Source organism: Podarcis bocagei (assembly GCF_964188305.1).
Source record: "Podarcis bocagei genome assembly, chromosome: 7".
In the NCBI taxonomy this organism is placed as follows: Eukaryota; Metazoa; Chordata; class Lepidosauria; order Squamata; family Lacertidae; genus Podarcis; species Podarcis bocagei.
Window position 1 is genome coordinate 59,633,654 of NC_138132.1, and position 26,847 is coordinate 59,660,500.

At 42.9% G+C, this 26,847-nt stretch overlaps 1 protein-coding gene across 3 annotated transcripts in view; it reads left to right on the plus strand.

The window, feature by feature from the left end:
* Positions 1-26,847, plus strand: part of ZNF423 (zinc finger protein 423) — a 339,629-nt gene that overhangs the window by 89,685 nt on the left and 223,097 nt on the right. For all 3 annotated transcript variants that reach the window (XM_081201114.1, XM_081201113.1, XM_081201115.1), the window contains exon 3: positions 25,572-25,772. In XM_081201114.1, coding sequence (XP_081057240.1) covers positions 25,572-25,772 — 201 coding nt within the window. The remainder of the gene's footprint in view (positions 1-25,571; positions 25,773-26,847) is intronic.

Consider the following 26,847-nt stretch of genomic DNA (forward strand, 5'->3'; position numbering starts at 1 on the left):
ATTATTACTTTGTTTCCAACAATTTTAGCTCAATTATAACTCGTCTTAATCCAGAGGGATCTTAGATAGTAATTTTTCCACTTTAAACTGCCCTTTTGGCAGCTTTGACAGCTGTCAAACTCCGCAGCTCTTACACAGGCACAAAGGCAGGACGTTCCCGAGCCCGGGAGGGGGGGTTGTTTAAAACATAAAGAGGGTCTCCAAAACTCCACTCTCCAGCACAAAATTTCCTTTAGCTAAATCTTGAAAGTTAGTGTCCTTTTTAACTCACCCCACCAAGGGTAGGCTCTCCAGCTTAGCTCTTATGTCGTTGCTTAGATCGTCTGCAAGGGGGGGGGGTGCGGACTTCCTTTTAGCACCCCCCCGGTCGTCTCCAATTCAGGGTAAAATTTTTAGAGTCCCAATCCGTCTTACTCACGGGTAATTCTTTCAGTCCAGATTTTCAAGGAAGAAAGTCAGCGCTCTCTGGTCATGGCTCGCGGCTTCGCTCCACCGAGGTAGCGGTCGACTCTCAGTGCCACGCCACCCCCGTATCCTCTCCGCAGCCTTTAAAAAGGCTCTTCGTGGATCAGGGGGGGCGCTTAAGGCACCCGCCGAGTCTTCAGTCCGCAGGCTTCCGCGCCTGCGGTTTTTAAGGGTCCCCGCGTCGCCGGCGCGGCAAAGACCCGTCCTCAGTAGAGCCGATTCCCTCCGCAGCTCGGAGGGAATCCGCCATTTCCAGATCGCGTCAACCCGGAAGTCCAGATGTTGTTGTATTCCAGGCCCCATTAGCCCTTGACAGGATGGCCAATGGTCAGGGCTAATGGGAATTGCAGCACAAAGACACCTGGAGGGCTACAGGTGTCTCCATCCTTTCTCCGTAGGAACCCTCACACCCACTGTGCTACTTCACAATAAGGAACTGTCTTTCTTTCAGTGTGTTCTCATGAAAATGATTTCTCAGTCTCCAAACAGGACCCATGTTCTCCAACCCACCCACCCACCCACCTTTCAGATAGGTGAGTGGTTTCCCTTAGTTGCATGCCTATAGAAATGAAATTGATCATCACCTCAAATCTGAAGGAAGTGGGGATATGTGGGGTACCTCTGCTTGTTCAGAGGGTCCATTTGGTTGTGTAAACAAATCTGAGGCTGAAAGAAACAGATGTGGCTTTCTCTTTCTGGATAACCGGTCGTGTAAACAAGCTACCACCTTGCTGCCGTTGATTCCATACGCCCAAGTAATCTGCCGCCTTCCTGCTGTGGTCCTGCCAGTAAGGTGGTTTACCTGAGTTCAAACACTGCTTTTGTCAGTGAGCCGGTCTTTTAATCAGGAGGAACAGAAAATCCTGCCCACGAGGTATACTTTAATTGCTTCATGCAACTCAATACAGCTGAGATTGCTAGTTACAGCCACATATTTCTCTTGTTGGATTTCACTGCTGGGCAAGGGCAAATTGTTTTGACCTGTGCGTGTGTTTATAAAGTTAGTATAGTTAGTGAGGAAAGTTTTGGACCGGGAAGGCATGAGCTCAGACAGACATGAATTTTGGTAGGTAGACTTGAGCAAGCCCCTTACACTTAGTCTGAATTATCTCCCGTGGGTTTTTTTGTGAGGATAAGGTAGGATAATTGCAGTTATAGCTAATAAGCACCCATCCCTAAAGTCATGTAGGAAAAAATCATGACCACATCACAAAGTATTCTATGGCAATAGCAAAAGTATATACACTGTTTTAATTACAGGCATGATGTTGGAGCAAGCCTATTTTTGACACAAAGGTGAAGCAGGTGTAGTCAACTGTTATTAGCTGAAACTATGGTTTATTAACAAGTCAGGATAATATCACCTTTATTTGCATCTTTTTCCGCCTCAACTTCTGTGGATCATGTGATGCATCCTGGCTGTTACTCAAAAATGTCATTTGGTGTTTTGCCAGCACTTGTTAGTGTTAAACACCAGGCAACTTTTTAATTGCCTGTGCTCTTTTTTTAAAGGTAAAATTAGCAGCTTTCATTTTCAAAGACCAACTACAGAACAACAAACCGTGGTTAGTTTGTGTTTTCTGCTCTTCTTCCCACCTTGTATATCTCTATCTCTGTTGGCTGCAGCAAAGGAATATTCATTTCACTGTGATTTACATGGCACGGTTTCCCTTTTTGTTTGTTAAGGTGTTGGAACCTGACTGAGAAATAGCACTTCTGTATTTATTTATTTTTTAAAAAACCCTTTTAAAAATCCTCTTTTCTTTCATCTTAATTTTGCACATCACTAATTCTTATTTAATTCCCATTTCCTTAATTGCCTTGTTAACAAATCCACAAAATATGACACTTTTATATTCAGCAGGCGACAGTTTTCCTTCCCTGTTACAAAATGTAGGTGATCATCCAAGCCAGTATTAGACACTTGTATCCTTCAAGCAGCCTTTGTGATTGCACCTTCTTGGGGTCTTAGCCAGCCAACGAGTCTTTAAGGTTTGGAAAGCACCATTTAAGCAACAACAACAAATTTATGCATAGTTTATTACATTTAAAAAAATCTCCATAAAATTGCACAGAGCAAACGTGAACAGTAAAGAAAATGGCAAACAATGGGGCAAAGCATGTCAATTCATAATGCCATTAAGAAAATCAAAGCCAAAAATAAATAAGCAAATAAAGATGAGGGGGTGGGGAGAGAAGGGGCCATAAAGGAAAGGGGAGGGAGGGGATATGCCCCTGAGAGCCCACAATGTGTCCAGATCATGCAAACAGCTCTATGCAGGAACCCCAAGTATCAGAGTGTGTAGTCTCTTTATGCTACCAAACAAAGGTAGCCCTTTCGTGATTATGGCATCTTTCCTTTCATACGCTGCAAAGGAAAGAAGGTTCTCTGGCTGATGAACAATTGGGGGACCCATTCAATCCTTCCAGTGTTGTAAGGTCAATCTCTTGGTCACCAATAAAACACGCAGGATCCAGTTGCAGCATCCCTCTGCCAAAGATGCAGCCAGATTTATACCAGGAGAATGAAAGAAGCTTTAATGCTGCTGTATTACACAATGGTTGCATTAGCATGTCATGCTGAAGTATTATTTACTGCAGCCTTCCTCAACCTTGTGCTCATCACATTGGCGTGGCCATTTATTAGGGATGATGGGAGTTGTAGTTGAACATCTGCTGAGCACTAGGTTGGGGATGCTTGGTGTAGCAAGATGCACTTGAGCAGGAAGGAGCTACTGTGAGCCACAGCCGGGATTGTGGTTTATTCCTAATTATGGCTTTTTCAGAAGGGGACCAGATTTTGTGATATTGTGGTGAGACAAACAGGGAAGGTGAAAGTAAACACAGCAGAAGGCATTATTCCAGCAGTGCAGGTGTGGGAAAGCATACAAGCCCCCAACCCTTGCAGTGGCTCTTTTCTGCTTTACCATGTTTAGCTAAACCATGGTTTAGCACATGGGTCGGCAAACTTAAGGCCCGTGGGCCGGATCAGGCCCAATTGCCTTCTAGATCCAGTGCGCGGACGGTCCAGGAATTCAGGCAGCTGGCATAGTGTGTGATGGTTTTTGCGACTCAGCCAGGCTTGGGAGTCAAAAGTGAGGTGGGTGGCTGCTCAAGACAAGCCCCTTCTTCGTCCATTGTGCACGCATCAATCTTTTCTTCCAGGGTGGGGGGTGGGAAAGAGGGAAAAGGAGCCACAGTTTGGATTTCCACCATGGAGCTGCCAGTGACTGACCTCAGGAAGGGCAGTTGCGGGGAGTGCCTGGGCGGCTGCCCTCTGAAGCAGTTCTGTGCTCTGCTGGGGACGCTGCTCGTTAGCTACATGGTGCCAGCCATGGAAAGGTAAATAGCTGCCACTGCCTCGTCTTCCCTCACGCAGGGAAAAGAACATTTTTGCTTGAGCGGCGCTGGCCTGACTTAGTGTGGCCAATGGCTTTTCCCTTCACCCACACGTGCGCATACGCACTCCAGGGCTGACAGTAATGGTGCACTTACCTCAGCCCCCCACCCCTGTTATGAGAGAAATAATAACTGTAAACGCGTAAAATGCAAAGGAAGCAGTGTGGGTGTATAGGGAACACCCCCCCAAAAAATCACATTTGGGCAACGTTGGGGTTGGTCCCAATAAGGGCTTTTGCCAAAAATGCGGGTCATATAGTCCGGCCCCCCACAAGGTCTGAAGGACAGTCGACCGGCCCCCTGCTGAAAAAGTTTGCTGACCCCTTGTTTAGCATGACCTGCAAACCACGAATAGAGAAAATGTGCATCTGTGGTTAAATGAGTTTAATCATAGCTTTTTAAAAAACAAAATCTGACAACCCATTCTGATAGTAACTGAATTGCAGCAGTGTAGAGATTCCACACTTTAGTGCTCCAACGTGTATCTGATGCTCTATGTGTGCAAGCTGCCCTGTTTTTCTCTCAAATGTGGAACACACTACAGATGCTGTGGGAAGTTAGAGACAACGGAGATTCTAAGAATGACGCACCATGCAATGTGGGATAGGTTGGACTTTGTATGGAATAATGGAAGTCTAGCTGGCTTCTTCAGAACTTGCTACTATTTCCAAGCATACTGTTTCAGCTAGAGTAAAAACAAGCTCTTAAGCTGTTAGTGTATACTTTCCACAAGATATAAAGAATGGACTGTAAGATGAAGACTTCAACCTGGTGTATTAAAAGTAGCTCAGGAGGCTTGTAGTAGTTTTGCAGATCAAGCTGATTTCCATGCCAGCAAGCAGCAATTGTAACAAATAAAGTTCTTATTTATGGAAGTCCACTTGATGGCTACTCCCTCTAAAGAGTGTTTAGGGTTGGATGTCATGTAGGAAGATATTAACTGTCTGAATGGATCTAAGATTTTCCAAATATCTGTACAAGACCTCAACTGACGTTTCTGTTGAGTTTCTGCCAAGAAGCCCAGGTGCATTTCATGATATTAAATCAACCCTTGTAACCAGGGCATCTGCATATTGAGAGATATTTCAGTGCTGTGTACTTGAAAGTGGGTCTGATGAATACTTCTTTTTACCTAGGAATATATTGGCAGTTGTTACAGGTCCTTGCCCAGAGCTTATAATTATCAGTTGAGTGTCTGAGATGCTTGAGTTGGGTGGCTAACCATAGTGGGCTGCTGATCAATGCAACATTGATCAGTAGAATCATACTTTATTGCAGGGGTCAGCAAACTTTTTCAGCAGGGGGCCGGTCCCTCAGACCGTGTGTGTGTGGGGGGCGGCGGACTATATTTTGGGGGGGAAAATTGGGATTGGGAAGAGGATGTAGGTGGGGAGGATGGGAAATGTCCATTCTGCAGTTTCTGAGAGTCTTAGCTTATTTAAGAAGATTCATAGACCACTTTTTTAAAATAAAAAAACCCCAGTCAGCAGTTCTCAACCTGTGGGTCCCCAGATGTCGTTGGACTACAACTCCCATCATCCCTAGCTCAGGGATGATGGGAATTGTAGTCCAACAACATCTGGGGACCCACAGGTTGAGAACTGCTAGGAGGTCTATACAATATAGTATAAAATAGTAATAAGAAAAGACCACCAGACTTTAAAAAACAAGTAGACATTATAAAGTTATCAGTCAACAACATTTCCAAACAAATATGCTAACAAAAACATTTTTAGCGCTTGTGGAAAATATTACAACAACACTAAGAGATCATTTCTACACAAGTGCAGAACAAGCATCACATATTTTGGGATGGAACTAATTAGGTTAATATCTGGTACAAAAAGGTCCCAGATTACTCTACACAGCATGTTGGGATGATTATGAGATTATGGTAATTGTAGTCCAACCATTTCTGGAGACCAACTCATGGTTGAAGAACATTGCTCTAGACAACCAAACTGGTTTAGAGGCAAGCTATGAGCTCCTTGGAGAAAAAAGTGGGATATAAATTCAATCAACCCATCTCTCTTTTTTTGTAGGTGCAGGGGGGAAATAGTTTTTGTGTTTTGCCTTTTTAATGCAGTGACTGCGTTAAAGTTTTCCTTTGCTTTTGCCTTTAAGTTTGACATTCCAGAATTATATTTTAGGGAGCAAGGCCAATTGTGAAATAATACTGCAAGAGGTATCAGTTTAGTTATTTACTTTTTTTGGGGGTGGGGGGAGCAAATCTTTGGCTAAAAGACAGATTTAAGCCCTGCTTTCATCACATGCTTCAAGGGAGTGAAAGAGAGAGAGAGAGCTTGCCTTTTTGCCTGTAAGATAAGATTACTTCCTGTGACTGAATTTTAGTTCATATCTGGACAAGCCCAGCAGAAAATGGAATGTTTTTCCTTTGAACAACTAAGCTGTTAGCTGGAGTGACAGAAGATCCCCTGGGTTCCGTGTTCTGTTAGAGACTGACATCCTGTGGCCGCATCACCTTAAGGACATGGAGGACTATGAAAAATTTAATTCTTTCTGAAGTGGCTCTTTCAGACCCCACAGCTGTGCCGAGGTTCTTCAGTACGCTCCCATCTGTCATGGAAACAGACGTCCCATAAATCGATTCTTAACGTCCCTTGTGGTGTGGTTCTAGAGGTGTTCACAGCTTGCTGAGGGAGCAAAACTTTTCCTTGAACAGTCATCTGGCATGTTCTGTTGATGCAGTAGTGCATTTGTGGCCTGGATTAGAAAGAGGCTTCAGGAAATGGACCTTTTGCTGGGAGAATCAAACGCTGGGCAATTTTCTGCAACAGAAGGAACAATGCCAGGAGAGTTGGACAAAGATGCCAGTGGTTCAGACACCTGCTATTTGCCTGTAGACGCCAAGGAGTCATTTAGCATAAAAATGTGAGCTGCCTCAAGGGCGCGTGTTAGACCTCTGTCCCACCTGATCCGGGAAGCTGAGGTCAAGGAACGGTTGGAATTGCAGCAGCAGAGATCATTCTGTATGCAATTGAAGGGTTAATTCTGTTAATGCTGAGGTCAGCTAGCCAAGCACAGGGACTGCTGGAGGTGCTGCTTTGCAACCATCCAAGAGGGGCATGATCTTTGCTGAGGTGGCACATGCTCTGATTGGCTATATATTTGGTTGGTTGACTTCCTGTTGCATACAAGGCCTGACCTAAGAAAGACAAAAGCATGCCTATTCCTTTCTCCTCCAATTATACTGTTTTTGTTCAGTTTTGTTTGGTAAAGCGTTATTAGAACTTTTCTCTCTGGGCTCCATCTGTGTTATTTAAGTGACTTTGCAGGCCAGAAATCAGTGCTGATTAACCAACTAGGCATCAGAGTAGATAAACAGCAGAAACCAGAACAAAAGACACGCTGGATGTTGGAGCACAGGGAAAAGCAGGAATGGCAGGTAGGGAACAAGTCAGAAGATGGAGCTGAGGGTGATGATGAAAAGCAGGAAGACTTCCCTGTTTAGGAAAGTCCAGACAGGAAGCACTCTTTATGTCCAGGATATAGGATTCCCTTCAAGGAGTGCCAGGTCTTTTTTCTGGTTAGCGCTCTTCTAGCAGAATCCTATATCCTGGACATAAAGAGTGCTTCCTGTCTGGACTTTCCTAAACAGGGAAGTGACAAAGCTGGTAAGGACCAAACTCCTACTGACCATTGGAGGCTAGATTTGCTACATGTCCAGAGCCTATGTTTATGTGCTTTATGGTATATTCCCTCTGTGCTCTCCAGTACACAAATAGTTTGACCTCACTGCTTGCTTCTGGTTGACATGATGCTTTAGGGATCTGTCCTGCTAGAGGTGTCCTTTTACGAGTAGACTCCTCTGAAAGTCGGCTCCTCTGAAAGACTACTCTCCCATTTTTTTTTCCCTTCGGCAAGGAAGTTGATATGGAAAGAGCTTCTTTGAAGTCGAAAGGAAGAAGAAACACTGCTCTAATATGGGAAGATGGGAAACACAAGGCTCATTCTATCATTTCCATCCATTCCATCATTCCAAAAGACCAGCTCCATCAGGCACCTCCTATCCCTGAATGGTCCCAGCTGGTCATTTATATGAACAACTGCTTAAGAACTGATGCCTGAGTTTGATTTTTTCCTCTTCCCTCCCTTTCCCTTTTCCCTTGTGCGTCGTGTTTCTTTTCAGATTGTAAGCCTGCGGGCAGGGACTGTCTTGTTTTAATGGATTGCATGTAAGCCACCCTGGGGGGCTTTTTGGCTGAAGATCAGGGTGCACATGGTCTAAATAAATAAATATACTGATGATTCCATCCTCATTCTTCCTGTTCTTTTGGAGTGAGAGGCCTTTTCAAATCTTGGGAGTCTTTTGTCCTACAAAATTTCCTCTTTAATTCTGGTTGCATTCAAAGAACCTGCATCCCACTTCTCCTTGAAGAATGGCTGCTCCCTGTGAGGTTGGTTATTGCCACAGCTTGCGAGCGTAACAGGAGGAAGGCTCATCTCCCTTTCTCGGTTTCCTTTTCCTGACAGCAGCTGCTTTTCTGCAAGTTTTGGTTCCTTCTTTATTGTTCCCCCCGCCCCCCCATACAGTGGCCAAGAAAAGGGATGAGTTCAGATGAAAACCGTAGGTGTTTTTTTGGATACAAATTAGATCTGTTGTTCTAGGAAGGCCCGAGGGAGCATAACTAGCAATAACGGGATGAACCTGAAGCACAAGAAACCTTCGGCTGAGTATTAGGAAATCATTCCTGGTAGTAAGATTGAATGGACTGGGATAATCTCTCATTGCTGAGGTCATTTTCCAGCAGGACCAGGCAGAAACCAGCAACAAAACACTTGAAAACAGAGCTTCAGAAAATATCTTTAAACTGGCAGGGTGTCTGAATGAAGCTTGGTGTATCTCTTGATGGTTGAATACAGGGAGCTGCCCGTCGACCCTGCGCACCCAGATAATGCAGTGTCTTTCGGCGGTCAAGAAGAGCCAGATTTGGGAAAGGGGTGTATCTCAGAGATAGGGCACATGTTGTTCACACAGAAGACCCCAGGTTGAATCCCTGGTATCTCTGGGTACTTGCAAAGCAGTTGCCAGTCTGTCTGTACAAGCAGTGGACATCCTGGTGCCCTCCAGATGTTGTTCGGCTCAAAACTCCCATCAGCTCCAGCCAACATAACTTTGGACAATGCAACTCTAGTCAATAGGAACAAACCAACATCAGTTTTAATACTGGTTTTAAATTTTGCTTCCTATCTCCTTGCATATGTGAAAGAGAAGGAAGAGAGGTGGAAGTATGCAAGGTCAAAGTTCATTCATGCTTGTTGATGTTGTGGGAAACCATGGTTGCTCATTACATCTGAACCAGGCCATAGTGCGGTTTTCTAGACAGACCCTTATTGATTTTACATGGAACAATTACATATTGTAAATTACCCTCATTGTGAGCCCAGGTGCAGTGAGCCTTAGGTTCTCGGGGCAGGGGTGTAGGAAGCAATAACAACAACATGGCGACAACTTGGGATTGAAATGGCCACAACTTTATTGATTACAGCTGTCAGTAGGCTTTGGCATAGGCACTGGGCCATTTCGACAGACTTTTTCTCTGCAGAAATGGTAAGTGGTCTTTATGGCATAGAAAAGTTTTAAGTAAGTAGTAGTACCTCAGGTTACAAACGCTTTGGGTTACAAACGCTTCAGGTTACAGACTCCGCTAACCCGGAAGTAGTACTTCGTGTTAAGAACTTTGCTTCAGGATGAGAACAGAAAATATGCTTTGGCGGCACAGCAGCAGCGGGAGGCCCCATTAGCTAAAGTAGTACCTTAGGTTAAGAACAGTTTTAGGTTAAGAACGGACCTCCGGAACAAATTAAGTTCTTAACCCGAGGTACCACTGTACTAACACACCATCAACTACATGCTTTCCTAAATAATCCAATAGTAAAAGGAGCGGCCACTAGGCCCTTGACCACCTCTGAAAGCCTTCTTTTGTCCGCAGAAGGACATGGTAGGAGGATGACATCCGCAATATACAAAATACTGCTCTTCTTGATCCTTTTTAAAAAAATCCTTGTGTTTGTTCTTTCCTTGTCACTTAACAGCCAAATTACCGTATTTTTCGCTCTATAACACGCAGATTTTTGCTCCTAAAAAGGAAGGGAAAATGTCTGTGCGTGTTATGGAGCGAATGTGTGTGTCCCTGGAGCCGAAAAATGAGGCAAAAATCAAACCGCGCTTCAGGGAGAAGGGAGCTCCGTGAGACAGGAAGCTGCTTTCCTTCATTCTGCCTCAGGGTCTTACTGCCCACCCTGCTCTGTTTCGTTGCTGTGTTTGCTCAAACGGAACAAAGAGCAGGGAAAGCCCCTCCCCTCCAGGCAAGTAGAGAGGAGAGCAGAGCGTCCAAACAAAGAGCAGGGAAAGCCCCTCCCCTCCAGGCAAGTAGAGAGGAGAGCAGAGCGTCGCTCTATCCTGTCCCTGCTCCGGAGGGAACAATGTATGTGAAGGGAAGAGAGATTACAGGTTCGGCTTAAAATTCTGATTTGACTTCCTGCTTTTTGTTTTTGGAGACACACAGCATTCAAATATGCTTTCTTCCATTTAAAAGGATGAAATCCTTAAACAGTGTTTTGCCTGTAAATTCATGCGATCTGGAAGATTACAGTGTCTGTACCTCTTAAGGGATGGCAAAGCTTAGGTTTCGCTGCTAAATAGTTCTTAATGCAGTTAAAATGCTTTCTTCTGTCATGCTGGTGGGAGGGAGAGAGAGAGAGAGAGAGCGCACGCTGGCTGGCTTGGGTGGGTGGGTGGGGGGAAACTTTTGCCTTCCTTTCCTCACGTTATAGCCCTCTCCTGCATTCTTAGCCTTCTGTGTTTTTCCTTCCCTCCCCACTTAAAATGTGGTTACAAAGCATGGATCCACATGGATCCTCAGGATCTTTGCATTGGGTCACCCCAAATTCACCATCAGAGCACACAGCATGTCCATGGCTACAGCCTGCCCCCCCAAAATCACACACCCATTGTTGCCTGGGGCTGCAATGGTGCAAAAACGTGGTTACAAAGCATGGATCCACATGGATCCTCAGGATCTTTGCATTGGGTCAGCCAAAATTCACCATCAGAGCACATAGCATGTCCATGGCTACAGCCTGTCCCCCCCCCAAAAAAAATCACGCACCCACTGTTGCCTGGGGCTGCAATGGTGCAAAAACGTGGTTACAAAGCATGGATCCACAGGGATTCTCAGGATTTTTGCATTGGGTCACCCCAAATTCACCATCAGATCACATGTCTGTGGCCACAGCATGAAGCACAAAAATGATACGTCCACTGTTTCATTCAGAATATTTTTTCCCTTGTTTTCCTCCTCTAAAAACGATGTGCGTGTTATGGTCAGGTGCGTGTTATAGAGCGAAAAATACGGTACATTAGCGAGGCATAAGTATCAATAAACTGAAGGCTCTCACCCTCATCAGTCATAAATTGCTGGCGATACTTAAGCAAATGAAGGCAACAATTCATTTTAAGAGCACATCGTTCAGTAACATTCAGATTTAATGCCACTCTGACTCAGTGTTTTGTTGCATTTCTGATGCATCTTATTTCTGAAAGAACTGCACTTAAAAACTAGAGATTTATGCAGACCTTCCCCTACCCACAAGTTCTAATTCCATCACAACAGACATATCACCAAAACAAAGGGATTTCCCTCCCCCTCCCAAACCTTCGCTTTTATTTGGCTCATGTGCCCTTGGAGGCATTTTAGGAAAGATCAGCTTTTAATTAACATTTTTGAACTTTAGTCCAGTACACATCCCTTTTAATCCCAAGCAGAGGAATTTTCTAGTTCAATTCTGTCACGTTATGGTAAGACCCACCAAGGTTAACAATTTGGACTAAGGGCCCAAACACAGCTAGATTTTATTTTTTATAATTAACAAACAACTGACGGATGTATAGTTTGTTGAAAAGTGAAGTATTTTTATCATGTATCAGAATAATAAACTATAGGCTAATGTAAAACCGTATGAAATTTATAATAATACACCCAAAAGTAAAAACGATGGTTATAATACAGTATTGTCAGATGACATGCATTTTCACTGTATCATAAGGCTAAAAACCTTCCCCAGTTTTGCCATCACATTAATCAACTAAAGCTTTGGTTCTTTAACTGATGGAGGACAATTTTAAATGAGTAAACTACTTATGTTCAATTCCTAAGGGCATTTTGATTTTGGCATTTAACCATATTGGAACAGGAAATGTTGACTTTCCTTCTACCAAACATTGAACATTGTCCTGCTATCCCTGCCCCCACTCTCTTAAAGAGATTGTGACATGCAAATTTGTTTACTCTTGATTGACTAATCTGTTAGAATGAAGGCAAAAGATCAATCAACTAAGAAAACCTCACAACATCATTAGGGCCGACAACTAGCAATTCCTTCTATTACCAGTGGTTCAAGTGTGGCTGAATGCCATTGCTCATGTAGCAAACATGGTAACCTGCATGCATCAGGCTCAAGGAAACAGGGGGGACCCAGAAGACCTCAGTGCGTATGGCCCCAAAATGATGATTCAGGGTGAAAAAGAAAGCTAGATGGAATGGCATGAAGCATCCTGGAAGCATACATAGCTGGCTCGCTGGCTACTTGGAACAGTGAACAGGAGCATTCTACACTGCAAAATTTTGTTGCTGACCCCACTTGTTAATATAGTTTATTAATCTGTGAATGCAGAATACAAAACTGTGCATGCTGGGCTTGGTTTTCTTTTACAAACTTTGTTTTCTTAAAAAAAATAAAACCTCTTTTCATGGGCTTCCCTAACATTCCTTTTGACTAAATTATCTACTACTGTACATCTTAATCTCATTTCCCCCTATTTTTAAATCTCACCAAATGACTTTTGCAGTAACCATTGCAGAAAGCCAGCAGTAGCCAAGGTTAAGGTTGGTCATTTAATACAAATAGTTTTAGTGATCAAAAAGACTCACTCTGACATGACATGCATGTTGGAGATTCACCAATCTACTCCAAAGCTGAGATCTACAAGTTCTATATGCTCTCCAGGGATCACAAATTCACTTTACAGTGGTACCTCGGGTTAAGTACTTAATTTGTTTCGGAGGTCCGTTCTTAACCTGAAACTGTTCTTAACCTGAAGCACCACTTTAGCTAATGGGGCCTCCCGCTGCTGCCGCGCCGCCGGAGCATGATTTCTGTTCTCATCCTGAAGCAAAGTTCTTAACCCGAGGTACTATTTCTGGGTTAGCGGAGTCTGTAACCTGAAGCGTATGTAACCCGAGGTACCACTATTGCTACTTTTTGTTTCCAGGCATGGATAGTGTGAATCTATTCAGTGTTGAGGGGAGTTTTATCAGCGTGGGAATTCCCCAACCCCCTTCTGAGTGGGGAAGGTGCAAATATTTGGGGCTTATTCTTGACTTTTTGTATGAGAAAATGAATGACTGTAATTTTTTCTGCCATTTACGGAGTTGGATTGGCAGAATCCAGATTGGAAGGGTTTGGAATAAGTAGGTTAATTTTGGAAGAACGATCATTTTGATCATGGCTAATCATCACTTGGGAAGACAGGCAAACTAATATCAGTGTACTGGAAGAAACAAAGATCACCAGTGTTGAAGCAATGATTCTTCAACATCAGCTTCGTTGGACTGGTCATGTTGGGTGGGTGCCTGATGATCGTCTTCCAAAGCAACTACTCTATTCCGAACTTTAAAATGGAAAGTGTAATGCTGGTGGTCAACAAAAGAGGTTTAAAGACTGTCTCAAGGCAGATCTAAAAAAATGTAGTATAAACACTGACAACTGGGAAACACTGGCCTGTGAGCGCTCCAGTTGGAGAACAGCCTTTACCAAAGGTGTCATGGGCTTTGAAGACACTTGAACTCAGGACACAAGGGAGAAACGTGCTAAGAGGAAGGCACGCTTGGTAAATCCACACCGTGATCAGCTCCTGCCCAGAAACCAATGTCCCTACTGTGGAAGGACATGTGGATCCAGAACTGGCCTCCACAGTTACTTACGGACTCATTGTTAAAACCGTGTTTATGGAAGACAGTCTTACTCGGCTACAAGTGATCGCCGAAGAAGAAGAAGAAGTTGTTGATTGTGCATTTAGCTGAGGCTTGGGAGTAAATTTGTCTGAGGGTTTATAGTATGGAGGGACCGAAATTCATGCTAGTTAATACTGCTAGGAGGTATTTCCACTCTAAGCAATCAAAGACTTTGAGTATATCTAGGGACATAATTGTCAGTGGATTTTTAGTTATTTTGCTATGATTGATCAGATTCAGTAACTTCTTGATGAAATTCGTTATGTTTTAACCAGAAATGAAGCCAGCTTGGTCTGGGGCTATTAGTTTGTGTAGGAAGACTTTTAGGCAGTTTGTCAGGGTTTATGTGAATATTTTGTAGTCCTGATTTATCAGTGAGATTGGGCAATATGATTCTACTTTGAGGCTATCTTTGAATGGTTTTGGGATAGAGACGATTTTGGAGGAAGTCCAGGTTTTTGGGATGGGGACCCCTTTTAGGATGTCATTAAATGAGTGAGTCATGAAGGGCACCATATAGAAAATACTATACTGTACGGTGGTACCTTGGTTTTCAAACATCTTGACATAGATTATGAAATAAACTCTACCCAATGGACCACAATGTGGTCCAAACCTCCCTTTAAATCCATCTCAGCCAAAAGAAGGGAATTCACTTTGAAACTTATCTATCAATGGCATCTGACATAAAGGAAATTGGTGTCAATACATCCAGGAACCTTACCAAAATGCTGGAGAGGTTATACTTCTATAGGCGCATATCTCCACATGTGGTGGGAGTGTCCCAAAATCCAACCCTTTTGGACAGCCGCTTTCATAGAGAGTTATGTTCATAAAATAGAAGAACCATTGGAGCTGGGAGTGTTGTGCAGGGCCCCACAGATTGTACTTCTTGTCCAAACATCTGATGTTCAGGAGTCTGAAGAAAGAGAAGCATTTTAGGGAATGGTCATGATAAATGAGTGATGGAGAAGGGGAGCAGTTTTCAGAACAGTTAATAAAAGTATCAGCTCTTGTAGAAATGAGGAAAGAAATATGTAAATGAGATGTTGCCTAGGATGAATGCTCTTTTGTGGATGAATGGAATCTGCCCAGTATTTGAAACTCAGCTATATAAGCTAGGCTCTTAAACCAGTGTTACAGTCGCCAAAATGGAATGCTTAGTTGCCATTTTTGGGCCAGACAACTCAAAAGTCATATTTTTCAATGCGACTTTTTAGTTCCTGAAATTCATTCTGATTGTGCAGATAAAATATCATGGATACAATTCTATGAGATGTGTTGCTAGTATGTGAAAACAGTCAAGATCCAAGGATTCCCAGGCATGCACCTGTAGATGGTGGAGACATCAGGCGCCATCCTGGTGCCTGGGCATCTTTACTTGCATGGCTGATAGCCAAGTGCAAAATACGCCTGCCCCTGGTGAATTTCTAACACTGAATCTGCCTATAAACAGCAGGCACAGTGCCTTGGGAAGAATAATCTCTTTAGAGCCACCTTAGAGCCTCCAGCTCAGTGTTCTTCAACCTTGAGTCCAGTCCCCAGATGTTGTTGGACTACATCTCCCATCATCCTCAGCCACCTTAGATAGTTATCAAGGATGATGGGAGTTCTGGTCCAGCAACATCTGGGGACCCAAGGTTGATGAACACCACTGTAGGCTGATGGTAGTTGTGGTCCGAAACATCTGCTGGAGGGCACTTGATTGGTGAAGACTGCTTTAGAACAGATACATTCTAGTTTGATAATAATAATTCCCAACCTGTGATCCACTGAAAACTGTTTTTAATAAAAAACAAAGGTTTTTTTAAATAATAAGAGTAAATGTTGAGAAAATTTCTCCCTCCTTAAGACGCAGAAGGAAAAGCAGTGTAACTTTCAGTGTGATAATTCCTGCCTAACAGACCAAGGTTACAGAGGGACAAAACAGCAGAACATTGTGAGATGTAAGAAATGTAGTGTTCCTCCCCCCCCACTTTTTTTTTTTGAATTAGCCTTGTTGTGTTCAACATGGGATCTCTTGGTCTCCGCTGCCCTCCTAGTGCAGTTCTCTGAAGATATGGTCCATAGGGAAGCAGTTCTTCCTGGCATTGCATCCCTGTAAAAAAAAAAGAGAGAGAGAGAGAGAGAGTGTGTATGGGGGGAGAGAACATTGGCAGGAAAATGTCTGCAAGAAGGTTAAAGAAAAGAATTTTCTGTGTGTAATCTCCTCTCTCCCAAGGCATTGCTATATATTGTGCTTCTGCGGTGAGTCAAACTCTCAAGTGTGGTTTTTCTTAATTGTCAGCATTGAAAAAATGCTAGAATGCAAATTTAACAATTTAAGGCCTAACTCTGGGCCTTAAAAGTCCATTGCAAAGAAGCCCACTTTTTATTTTAAAAATGGCTTATATTATTATTATTATTATTATTATTATTATTATTATTATTATTATTATTATTATTATTTCCGTTTACCTTGCTGGAAGTATGTGGGGAATGAGAATACAAAAAGAGTGTACAGGAACTAAATTAGGGTTAATTAGGAGGCCTCCCAAATAGCTAGTGCTTCATCAGCAGCAGAACAGCATGTAAATAAATTTAATTCTCTTCCCCCACCAATTGAACTCTTCTCGAGCTTAATTACAGCAGCAACCTTCCCCCCCCCCTTTCATTAGTGGGAGACAGTCATTATTAGCTCTGTCTGGAAAATGGTATTATGAGCAGTCCTGGTCCCCCACCTTTCCTGGGTGCCCTTTGAGGATGAGAGGACTCGAGGAACTTTCCATCAGATACTAGAGCCCAATTAAGGATCCTTGGAAGAAATATGAGAAGCAGGGAGCACCCAGGCAAATAAAAATGTTACTAATGAAAACTCTGGCGAGACTTTATTTAATTACTTAAGCTGCTTCCCTTTTTGGTGTTTAGCCTCTCTCCGTTCCGTTACCATTAAAGAAAAGGCTGCGACTCTTGGACATAGTAATCTAGCTCAGTTCAAACAGTCATCTAATCCTCCAGGAACAGGGAACTTGTGGCCCTGTAGATGCTGAACTCCAACACACACCATCCATGACTACTGGACATGCTGTTTGGGGCTGATTGGAGTTGGAGTCCAATAACATTTGGAGTACCCACTGCTTCCCACATCTGGTCAGAATGATTGCCATGGCAGGCTTCAGATTCGTGCGCTGTCTTTCCCTCCTCCCCTCTGTCATATGTAAGAGGGGGAAATTTCTGCTTTCATTTTACAGCAAACCATAGTTTGGGATGGTTTATGGATGCGTGGAGCTGTGGTTTGTTTTAAGAGCATTTAGCTAAATTAAGCCAGGATCAAACAGTTGTCACATAACTCATCCAAGGATCATTCTGGTGTAGTTCCTCTTGTTTTCTTTCTGACCACAAACCTAAGCACCCAAGCAGAGTGACATGAGTATAAATGTTGGTTTAAATGAAGCGACAGCAGAAGGAGAAATTGCAGCACCAACCATCTCCTCTGCCAGGCCCCTGGGCAGAACTGAGCGCCACAAATATGAACACCCCACCCCATCTTAGCAGAGGAGGGCTAGATGTGTGTAGAACCCTTGGCCCTCCAGAAGTTGCTTAAACTCCCATCAGCCCCTGTAAAAATGACTGATGGTCAGGAATGATGGGAGTTGTAGTTCAGTAACATCTGGAGGGCCAAAAGCTCCCCATACCTAGGCTAGATGACAAAGAGGGGAACAATACAACTGTCCATGCCCATTTTTGGACTTTAAGTTTTGGGGTGGGAGTAGCCAAGCTGGTGGCCTCCAGATGTTGTTGGACTACACCTCACATCTCCCTTGACTATTAACCATGTTGGCTGGGACTGGAGATTGACAACATCTGGAGGGCCACAGGTTCCCCATGTCTGATGTAGAGTCAAATGGTTTCAAAGTTGTGTGTGTCACGTAGCATGTCCAATCATGGCGTGAACTCCCCTTGCCCCAAATGATAATTTTAGGTCGTTTAACCACAGGATCCAATTTTTTGGAAGCCAGCAGTAACTGAAACCAACAAAGATGCAGAATTTAATAAACTACTTGTGGAAGGTGTTCTTTTTCTTTTTTGTTTTTAAAGAGATATTGGTTTACTCCATGCAAGTTCACTGAGTTTACACGTTAACATCTCTTAAATGACTTTTAGGCAAATTCAGGTTTGACGTCAAGGTAATGATTTAAGCATAAATTGACCCTTGATGAGGGAACTGGAGTCTTAAGGTTTAATGCATCCTTGCAATTTTCTGTTGCCTTTGGTGCCTTCCTCTGCCACACATAATTCTTTTGTAACAAGTGCCTTTTCAGAAGATGTATGCTGCTGACAGTTAATATAGAATTATTGCCCCTGAATGCATTTTTTTGTAATTACTTCCCAGAGATCTGTCTTTGTGTTTAGAAGACATTTCACACTTTAGTAGCATAAGTGTTTAGGGAGAGCACGAAGAGTAATTGCAAGCGGGCTCCTTTTGTGTGTATTTGCCTTTCTGTGGAAAATGACCCTAAGAAAATGTTAAAAGCTAATGAAAAGGTTGGTTTAGGAGCCATTGAGGAATGTGCTTGGCATGTTATACATGTTTGTATGATTTTAAGTTTTTAATAACGAACCTAAAAAAAAAGTGCAGTAAAGGCACAAAGAAAAACTACTTCCTAATTCTTAAGCAAGGGGAAAGAAAAGCTGATTAAAGATGACATGTTTCTGGTGATGAAAATAAAGAAACTTAATATGAGCACTCCTGTAGGAGATTCTGGCTATAATGGAAAATGAAATGATGCGCAGTTTGATCAGCGTGAAAAAATTAGCAGCATTCAATGACGGATTCTACTTACTTGTTAACTAAATAGTACAAGTGGGACCAGCAACAAAATCACGTAGTGTGGAGATCGGCTGCTCAGAGTTCCTGCCAATCAACCTTGCCCCTTTCCAGGAGATTCCATTCCCTGCTCATTTTTCTGCCCCTGTCCCCCTTCCCACAGCCAGACAGTGTGCCTTGGCCACTGAGCATGTTTAATCCTCATTGGACTGTTCTGGGGACATTTTCGTTTTAATATGTTTTATTTATTTTCAAATTAGTTACAAAATCTACTGAACATTCCACCCCACCCCCCACCCTGACAGAACAGAACCTGAAGTTGTGATTGCGGAAGATGCCAAAAACCAGAACTTGTAACAGAAAATTCTGTAAAATATTTCAAGAAAATAATCTAAATTGCATCTGCCTGCTGGAGCTCTTACTTGATTGGTCAATTTTTTGGTCAGCGCTGTTGTCCATATTTTTTTGTTTCTACACAGCAATATGTAAATTTTCCAGACTTTTCCAGTTTGGCACTATAAGCTCATCTGCTGCCATGAAAAGGAAGGCGATTTAGATACTTGTCATGGAGATTTGCTTGTTCTTCCTGAAAAAGTGTCACAGTGTACATCTTATCTTGCAACGTGGCTTAATTCTTCAAATATCCTTTCCCAAAATTGGACACTAGGTTTTTAGCCTAAGCTTTCATATTTCTGTTACCTTCCAGGTAGAATAATAGAACTGTAGAGTTGGAAGGGACCCACGTAGTCCAACCCCCAGCAATTCAGGAATATGCAGCTGTCCCATATGGGGAATTTAACCTGCAACCTTAGTGTTTTCAGCACCACTCTGTAACCAACTGAATTATGTCCAGGGTACTCTTGAATTAGGGGCTGTTATATTTATGTAAGGATCAGTGCTCAGAGAATTGAATTTGCAATTAGCATACAGGACCATAGCTTGATTGCAAGACTGGAAAGGTGAGGAAATGTTTTGTGTCTTCCCCCTCTCACACGGTGAAAATTGAAGCCACCCAGTCCCAGGTTCCACAGCATCTCCAGGTGGGGCTGGGAATGGCCCATGTCTGAAACGCTGTAGAGCTTCTGCCAGTCAATGTGTATTGCCTACACGGGCTGGCAATGACTTTCCAGTGTTTAAGGCAGGAGATATTTCCACCCCTACCTGGAGATTAGGGATTGAACCTGGAACCTTCTGCATGCAGGGCAGTTTCTTTACCACTGAGCAATGGTCTGTGGTCTGATTTGTTTGCCATAGGACCATTTCCCTGCATGTATATATAGCAGAAGGCCACCTAAAAGGGCTCTGCATAGTAACTGTGTTTGTATTTTCCATCCTTCACTGATATGTATATGCCACATGTATAGCACTGGGTGCTCCCTGTGCCATTGGCTTGTGTTAATATTGCTAAGCAGACCTACCCGATAAAGGCTTGTTCACCCCTGCCCTCCTTTCCTTCGCTGTGTTTGCTCTCCTCTTCCATCTGCCGTCAAAATCGGACAAATGACAGCTTGGAGAAGTTAGAATGGTCGCAGCGCTAGGAGGTCAGGAGGAGGTAACAATATACAATTTTCCGTGGTTCAAGGGTAGCCATATCCTACTGTTCTTCATTACAGTGCTGCAGTGAGATCAATTTTATTAAGTTGTAAGTCTTAGGAAGCCAACACCATTAACTACGTGCTGGACCAAATAATTTTTTTCCCATGTTTGCGTATTGCAGTTGTGTTCCTTCCCTCCTCCCTTTATTGAGGGAGAGAGTGGGGAAAGAAGGATTTTATGCATAGAAGTCTTAAGAGCCATTTCGTGCAAGATGGGTATAATTCCTGCATAGGAACGCTGCATGCACATCCCATGTGTGTGAGAGATGTCCCTGCTGCAGATTGGACTGCAGAGGTGGCATGATGAGTTGTTATTTGGATATATAGTTTATGCTGGGCTCTATTTTAGTAATTTGGGGGAAAGGCCATAGCCCAGTGGCAGAACATCCTCCTTTCACGAAGAAGGTCCTGAGTTGAATCCCCAATTGCATCTCTAGGTTAGGGCTGGGAGAGACCCATCTGGAATCTCAAAGACCTGCTGCCAGTCAGTGTAAACTTTACTAAGGTAGACAGGCCCATTGGTCTGATTTAGTATAAGGCAGCTTCATATGTTCCTAATAGGTTTATATCCGAACATTAGTGATACTCAAAAGTTGACCCAGTTAAAGTAATGGACGTAGCCAACTTACGTTCATTATTTTAATTGATCATACCTCACTCCACTTACAGGCTCTATTGTAAGTGGCCACCAGAGAAGAGACACTTTTGGTGGTGGCACCCCAGTTATGGAATAGCCTCCCCAGTGTCTGCAGTCTTTTTATTCACTCAGCTTTAAAAACTCCATTTTAAAATAACCGTGGCCCCTTGTAACTTAATATGCTTTTAATCCACATGGTAAACTGGCTATGTTGTCTCTGTTATAAGGAAAGAGCAGAGTTTTATTTTGACTGTTGTTTGTTATTGTTTTTAGTGATTCTACAACATAAATTTAATATTGTCTCATTTGTAAGCTATTAAGGGAATCTTTACTGATGGACAGCCATGTAAATCTAATGAATAAGCAAAACATACAAACCCTCAAGGCAGGTAACATAACAAAATAAAAGCACACATCCTAATATAATATCATAATTTTAAACAGATATACTGTAATTACTTTTTTAAAAGAGAAAAGCAACAGGAAATCTGAAAAAATGACATAATTTCTATACACAGTGAAACCAAAAGAATAATTCATAACGTAAACCAAAGACCTGCCAAAATCAAATCTTCAGAGAATGGACAAACATTAATAAATAGGGGGCATGTTACATTTCCTGGAGAAGGGAGCTACATATTCTGGGTGCCACAGCCAAGAAGGCCTTTTTCCTTACACACATGAACTGGTGGCAGGATGTACAAAAGGGGCAGTTCTTCCTAACCACAGTGGACAGACTGGTTTGTATAGAGCAGTGGGAGGCCAGTGTGGGGGCCCTTCAGATGTTGTGGTCTACAACTCCCATCAGCCTCAGTCAATGAGCCAGTGGCCAGGGATGATGGGAATTGTAGTCCTCCAGTGTCTTGAGATCACCATGATTGCTACCCCTAGTTTAGAGAGGAATGCCCCTTTTAGGTAGCCTGGCACTAAGTCTAAACCAGTTGCCTGGCTCTGCCCTGACTGTGTTGAAAGTCTTCCTGTTAACACCTTTTTGATCTCCAGGCCTATTGGGAAGGGGTCTTTGACATCTCACAGTCCCGGTTTGGAGCGTCTGCCACCACACAAGCATTTCTAGTGATCCCCCTGTGGTGGTTGTGGGCGATTTTCAGCAGGCTTGCAGCCTAAGTTTAAAATGAAAAAATATCAACGAGCTATCTCAGAGGGGTGCTTAAATATGAATTGCAAAATACTCCGAGTGCTTTAGAAATGAATAACAAAAATAGGTCCCTTGGATGAATTTTCACCCAAACTTTTTTTCAGGTCTTCGGCATCGTTCGGCTGCTCGTACGTTTTCCATTAGTGGCTGGGGCAGATTTGGATGGCAGTTCTTTAAATTAAATTTATATACTTGGACTCTTTTTATAGGTTTCAGCCTTATAAAACCAGTGAGTTGGCATCCTGATTTATTAACTATCAGCTCTACAGGACACACAGGTTTTTAAGAGATTGAATTGGCGTTAATGTTCGTGATTTGCATTTGGAATGCGAAGACGCTCAAAAGGTGCACCCAGTAAATATGACAAAATGGAAAGTGATAATTGGAATGCAGTCTTGGAGGAAAATGCGGACTTAACTGTGGCTTATTATTGTCATTATAATACAAATAGTACTACAGAGCCATCTAGGTCTATGGCTTTCTTTCCCCCACTACTGTCTTATTTTTTTTACAAAAGTGAAAAAGGAGATCGTAAAAAACAAGCATAAGACTGTGAAAATGGCACTTTGCTTGAATCAACACGAGTTCAGATGTAGGTGGTTACTTGAAAAATGGAATTTCTTTCCAAATCCTGTGACCAGCACAAAGCTCAACAGCTAGATATTTTAATGGAAGGTTTCTGTGGCTAATGTGCTGGTATAGTGTAACAACTGCTGAATCTGAAAATGTGGTGTTGATTTAAACATTGAGAGATCTTATGATACACTGAAAGCTCATGCATTGATTTTTAATATTTCCATTTCTATCCAAAGGGTGTCACCCACTGTGATTACTCCCTAGAAAACTATACAGTGGGTTTTTTTGTCCCCTATTAGTAGATTGATGCTAGCTTGCTCAGTGCGGTGAATTTGTGAAATTTTGGTTTTCAGGGGCTTGAGTTAAAAGGAACCCCACCAATAGCTGCAACACTGGGTTAGCAGTTTTGTGTGTGAAATAAATTGTATTTCTTGGCCGAGTTCCAGTTTATCAGTGTTGGTCAATGTTAACTGTCTTTCCAGCTTCAGAGATGGGAGCCATTGATCCATGAGTTGCTTTCTTAAAGGGATTATACAAATGGCAAACAATGTGCTAAAATCCTAACTTATAACTTGGAAATAATTCTCTCGACCATTAGCACCAGTTTAAGGATTTCCCATGTTGATTTTCTAGAGAGCTGAGGATTTGTTTTGTGGGGTCTACTATGTGTACATGAACAGCCAGCTTCTAGGCTTTTGAGGCATTTGGGGCCCCTTGATCTACAAACAAATAATTCTTCCAAGCTGTCTCCCAAATGCCTGGTGAGAATAATGGCATTATTAGGGTGACAGGCTTTTGTTGGTCCCAGGTCCTCTACTGCTTTTCGAAGCCTTCCCAATCTGCAGATTTTTTTTAAGGTTAAGAAAAATACGAGCAGTTTGACTGTTGAACATCCTTGTTTTGAAGTCATCACTGTTTTCTAAAAACCAGGAGTGAGATACCAATCAAATAAGCTCTTGCATGTTTTGTTGCCACCAACCTGGATGACTTTAAAAGAGAATTAGACAAATTCAAGGAGAATAGGACTATCAGTGGCCACCAGCCATGATGACTATGCTCTGCATCTACAGTTGGAGGCAGCGATGCTTCAAAATACCAGTTGATGGAAACAGAGGGAGGGCTCTTGTGATCAGGTCCTGCTCACCGGTTTCCCACAGGCATCTGGTTGGCCATTTTGAGAACAGGATGCTGAACTAGATATGCAATTGGCCTGATCCAGCAGACAGTTCTTATGTTACTCATGGTAGACAGGTCTGGGGCCAGAACTGTGGGGTGGGTTGAGCCAAAGGTAAGTGGGGATACCCCTTTTCTTACTGTTTCTGCCACTCCTGTTTTTCCTCTGCCTGTGCTGCCCCCATGAATTAGGCCAAGTGCAACATGAAATTTTACCCAAGGCTACCTGTTCCTGGTTTAAAAGCTGGGCTATACAGAAGCCAGGTTGAATTTACAGATTGATGCTTCTAGCTGCATGGATAGATGGCTATACTCTGGGTCTGGGCCCAGCACTGCCTTTCTGCAGTTGATTGGATTATCCATTTGGTTCTTCTGCATGGAGGAACCAAATGGACAATCCATTTGGTTTGGGGAAGTACCATAGCTTAATGGTGGAACAACCAATTTGCATGCAGAAGGTATCACTAGATTCAATCCTTGGCATCACCAGGTAGGGCTGGGAAGGACCCTTACCTTAAAGCCTGGAGAGCTGCTACAAGTCAGTATAGGCAGTGCTGAGCTCAATGGACTAGTGGTCTGTTTCAGTTTAATGCAGCTTCCTATGTTCCTACAGACAGGGTTTTAGCGATAGTGATGGAGATTTCAGATTCACAGCTGCGCCATAAGGCTGCAGCACCATGGGGAGAGCTTTTAGGTGGACATTTCTCCTTTTCATCTTAATCAGCCTGCAGGTATTCAGCAGTGTGGCTTTTCTTTGTCCTGTTTAGCAAGGTAGCTCTGGCTGTTTCAGAAAAGTGCCTTCGAATATACTTTGATTTCTCTCTTCATTTTACTGTTTAGTATTTGAGTGGTCATTATTTTCTGGCTGGCGGAGGGGAATTAAAGAGTTGAAAAATGGCATGTCAGCCTTATTATTAGGCAGTAATTAAACCTCGTCAATTTTCAGTGTAGTGTAGAAATAATAATGGTTGAAATAATATCACTGACAATCAGCATTATTTTCTGTTAAGGGATGAAATAAGAAAGTAAAGCATGTGTTCTATTAGAACAAAAGCGAGGAAGGAATAAAAATTAAAATAAATAGCTACTAAAGACATCATTATGGTGTGCTACTTAGAGGCCATTAAGATACACACACCCTGTCAATGTAATCCACCCCCACTATAGACTGTCTCAGGTGCTGAGATTGGCAGAGGGGGCCCTCTTCGTAGTTCCTCCACCCTAATAGGCTTGAAGTGGGGTGGCCTGGGAGATGGCATTTCCTGTGGCAGCTCCCACGTTGTGGAACTCCCTCCCACAGAGGTATATTTAGCACATTCACTATACAGCTCCCAGTGAATGCTGAAGGCACACCTCTTTGCCCCGGCTTTTGGCACTTGAAGTGCATATTTTTAGGACCCACCTTACTTTTTTGATTGTAAACTGTTCAAAACCACTTTTTTAAAACATTGTGTTTTAATATTGCAACCCGCCCTGGGACCTAAGGGTGAAGGGGTGAGTATTAGCAGTAGTAACAGTAGTAGTAGTAGTAGTAGTAGTAGTAGTAGTAGTAGTAGTAATAGTAATAATGATGATGATGTAATTACTGTATTTTCAATAAACTGAAAGTGTGAGAGGGATCGTAATGAAAGTGCCGTTATATGACTTGCTAACATAATCGAGTTGTTCCGTTTTTTGAAACTTCCATGCAATCCCAACTTACCGCAGTGTCTGTTCTTGCTGGCAGGAGGTCTTGGAGGGGAACTGGAGAATGATACGAGGGACAGCCGGGCCTTGGAAGAGAGGAACAGCATTACAAGCCAGGAAGAGAGAAATGAGGAAGATGAAGACATGGAGGACGAGTCAATTTACACCTGCGATAACTGTCAGCAGGACTTCGATTCGCTGGCAGACCTGACCGAACACAGGGCACACAACTGTCCTGGAGGTAATGTTAAACTAGCTTTACAATTCTGACAGGTGGTTAGCTGGGTAATTGGACATAGCAACAGCTTGAGGCCTCAAGTGAGATTAAAGAATTAATAATGTAATTTTACAGTTAATGTAATTTTATTGTGGTGCCTTGGGTAGTCTTTGTTCACTTCTTCTTAATAAAATTAAAATAAAAAAGCAACTTTGCTTTTCCAGTTGCAATTCTGACAGTAATTATATTAGATTATTAAAGGGGGAAAAACCCTTAGTGTTGTTTTATCTTTTTTTATTTAAGCAATAAAACTTCTAGACAGTTTGCCTGTGAAACTCCCTCACCTCCTCACTCCCTTCCCACAATTCTGCGTTAATTCAGTGGAATTATTTTAAGTGTTCAAAACGCTGGGGATAGATCCAGAGTGTTTTGAGCCACTCAAGTGAGTGCAATTATTTCTGAAGCAAGGCGTTGTTGGGAATAGGTGGTCAGGCCTTGAGAAAAGAATGGAAAAGCATGCTGGGCATTTAGTTTCCAGGAGCCTGGAAACTTTGGGGCTGCCATCTAGGAATTTAAAATAAGATTCACAGAAGTTGTGGAGAGGTTGTCAGCAAACTTCTGCTTGCGAGACCTTGAATGCCAGGACGTTTGGGACTCATTGTAGTTCAGATATCAGCCCTTTCAAATCTGTTGCAACCCGGAATACCTGGGAAGGGTTGTAGCTTAGTGGTAGAGCATCTCAGAAGGTCTGAGACCCAATCCCCAGCATCTCCAGGTGGAGTCCCCATGTGAAATCCTGGAGAGCTGCTGCCAGTGTAGAGCTCGGTGGACCAGTGGTTTGACTTGGTATGAGGTAGCTTCCTAGTTTCCTCTCAGAAGGGGAGACAATTGACTTGGAAATGTTGACATGGCTCCATAGTCTTGCCATTGCCACCAGCGGTCCTGAATCACCTGAGTGCAGAATTTCTGGACTGCACTCTGGTGCCTTGAGTGTAACAGTGTCAGGGCACAGTGATTTGCTGGCTGAGGGCTAGCAAACTGAATTCTGGATGTCCTGTGGAAGAGTGGTTGAGGATATAGATCAGTTACTTGCTCTGGA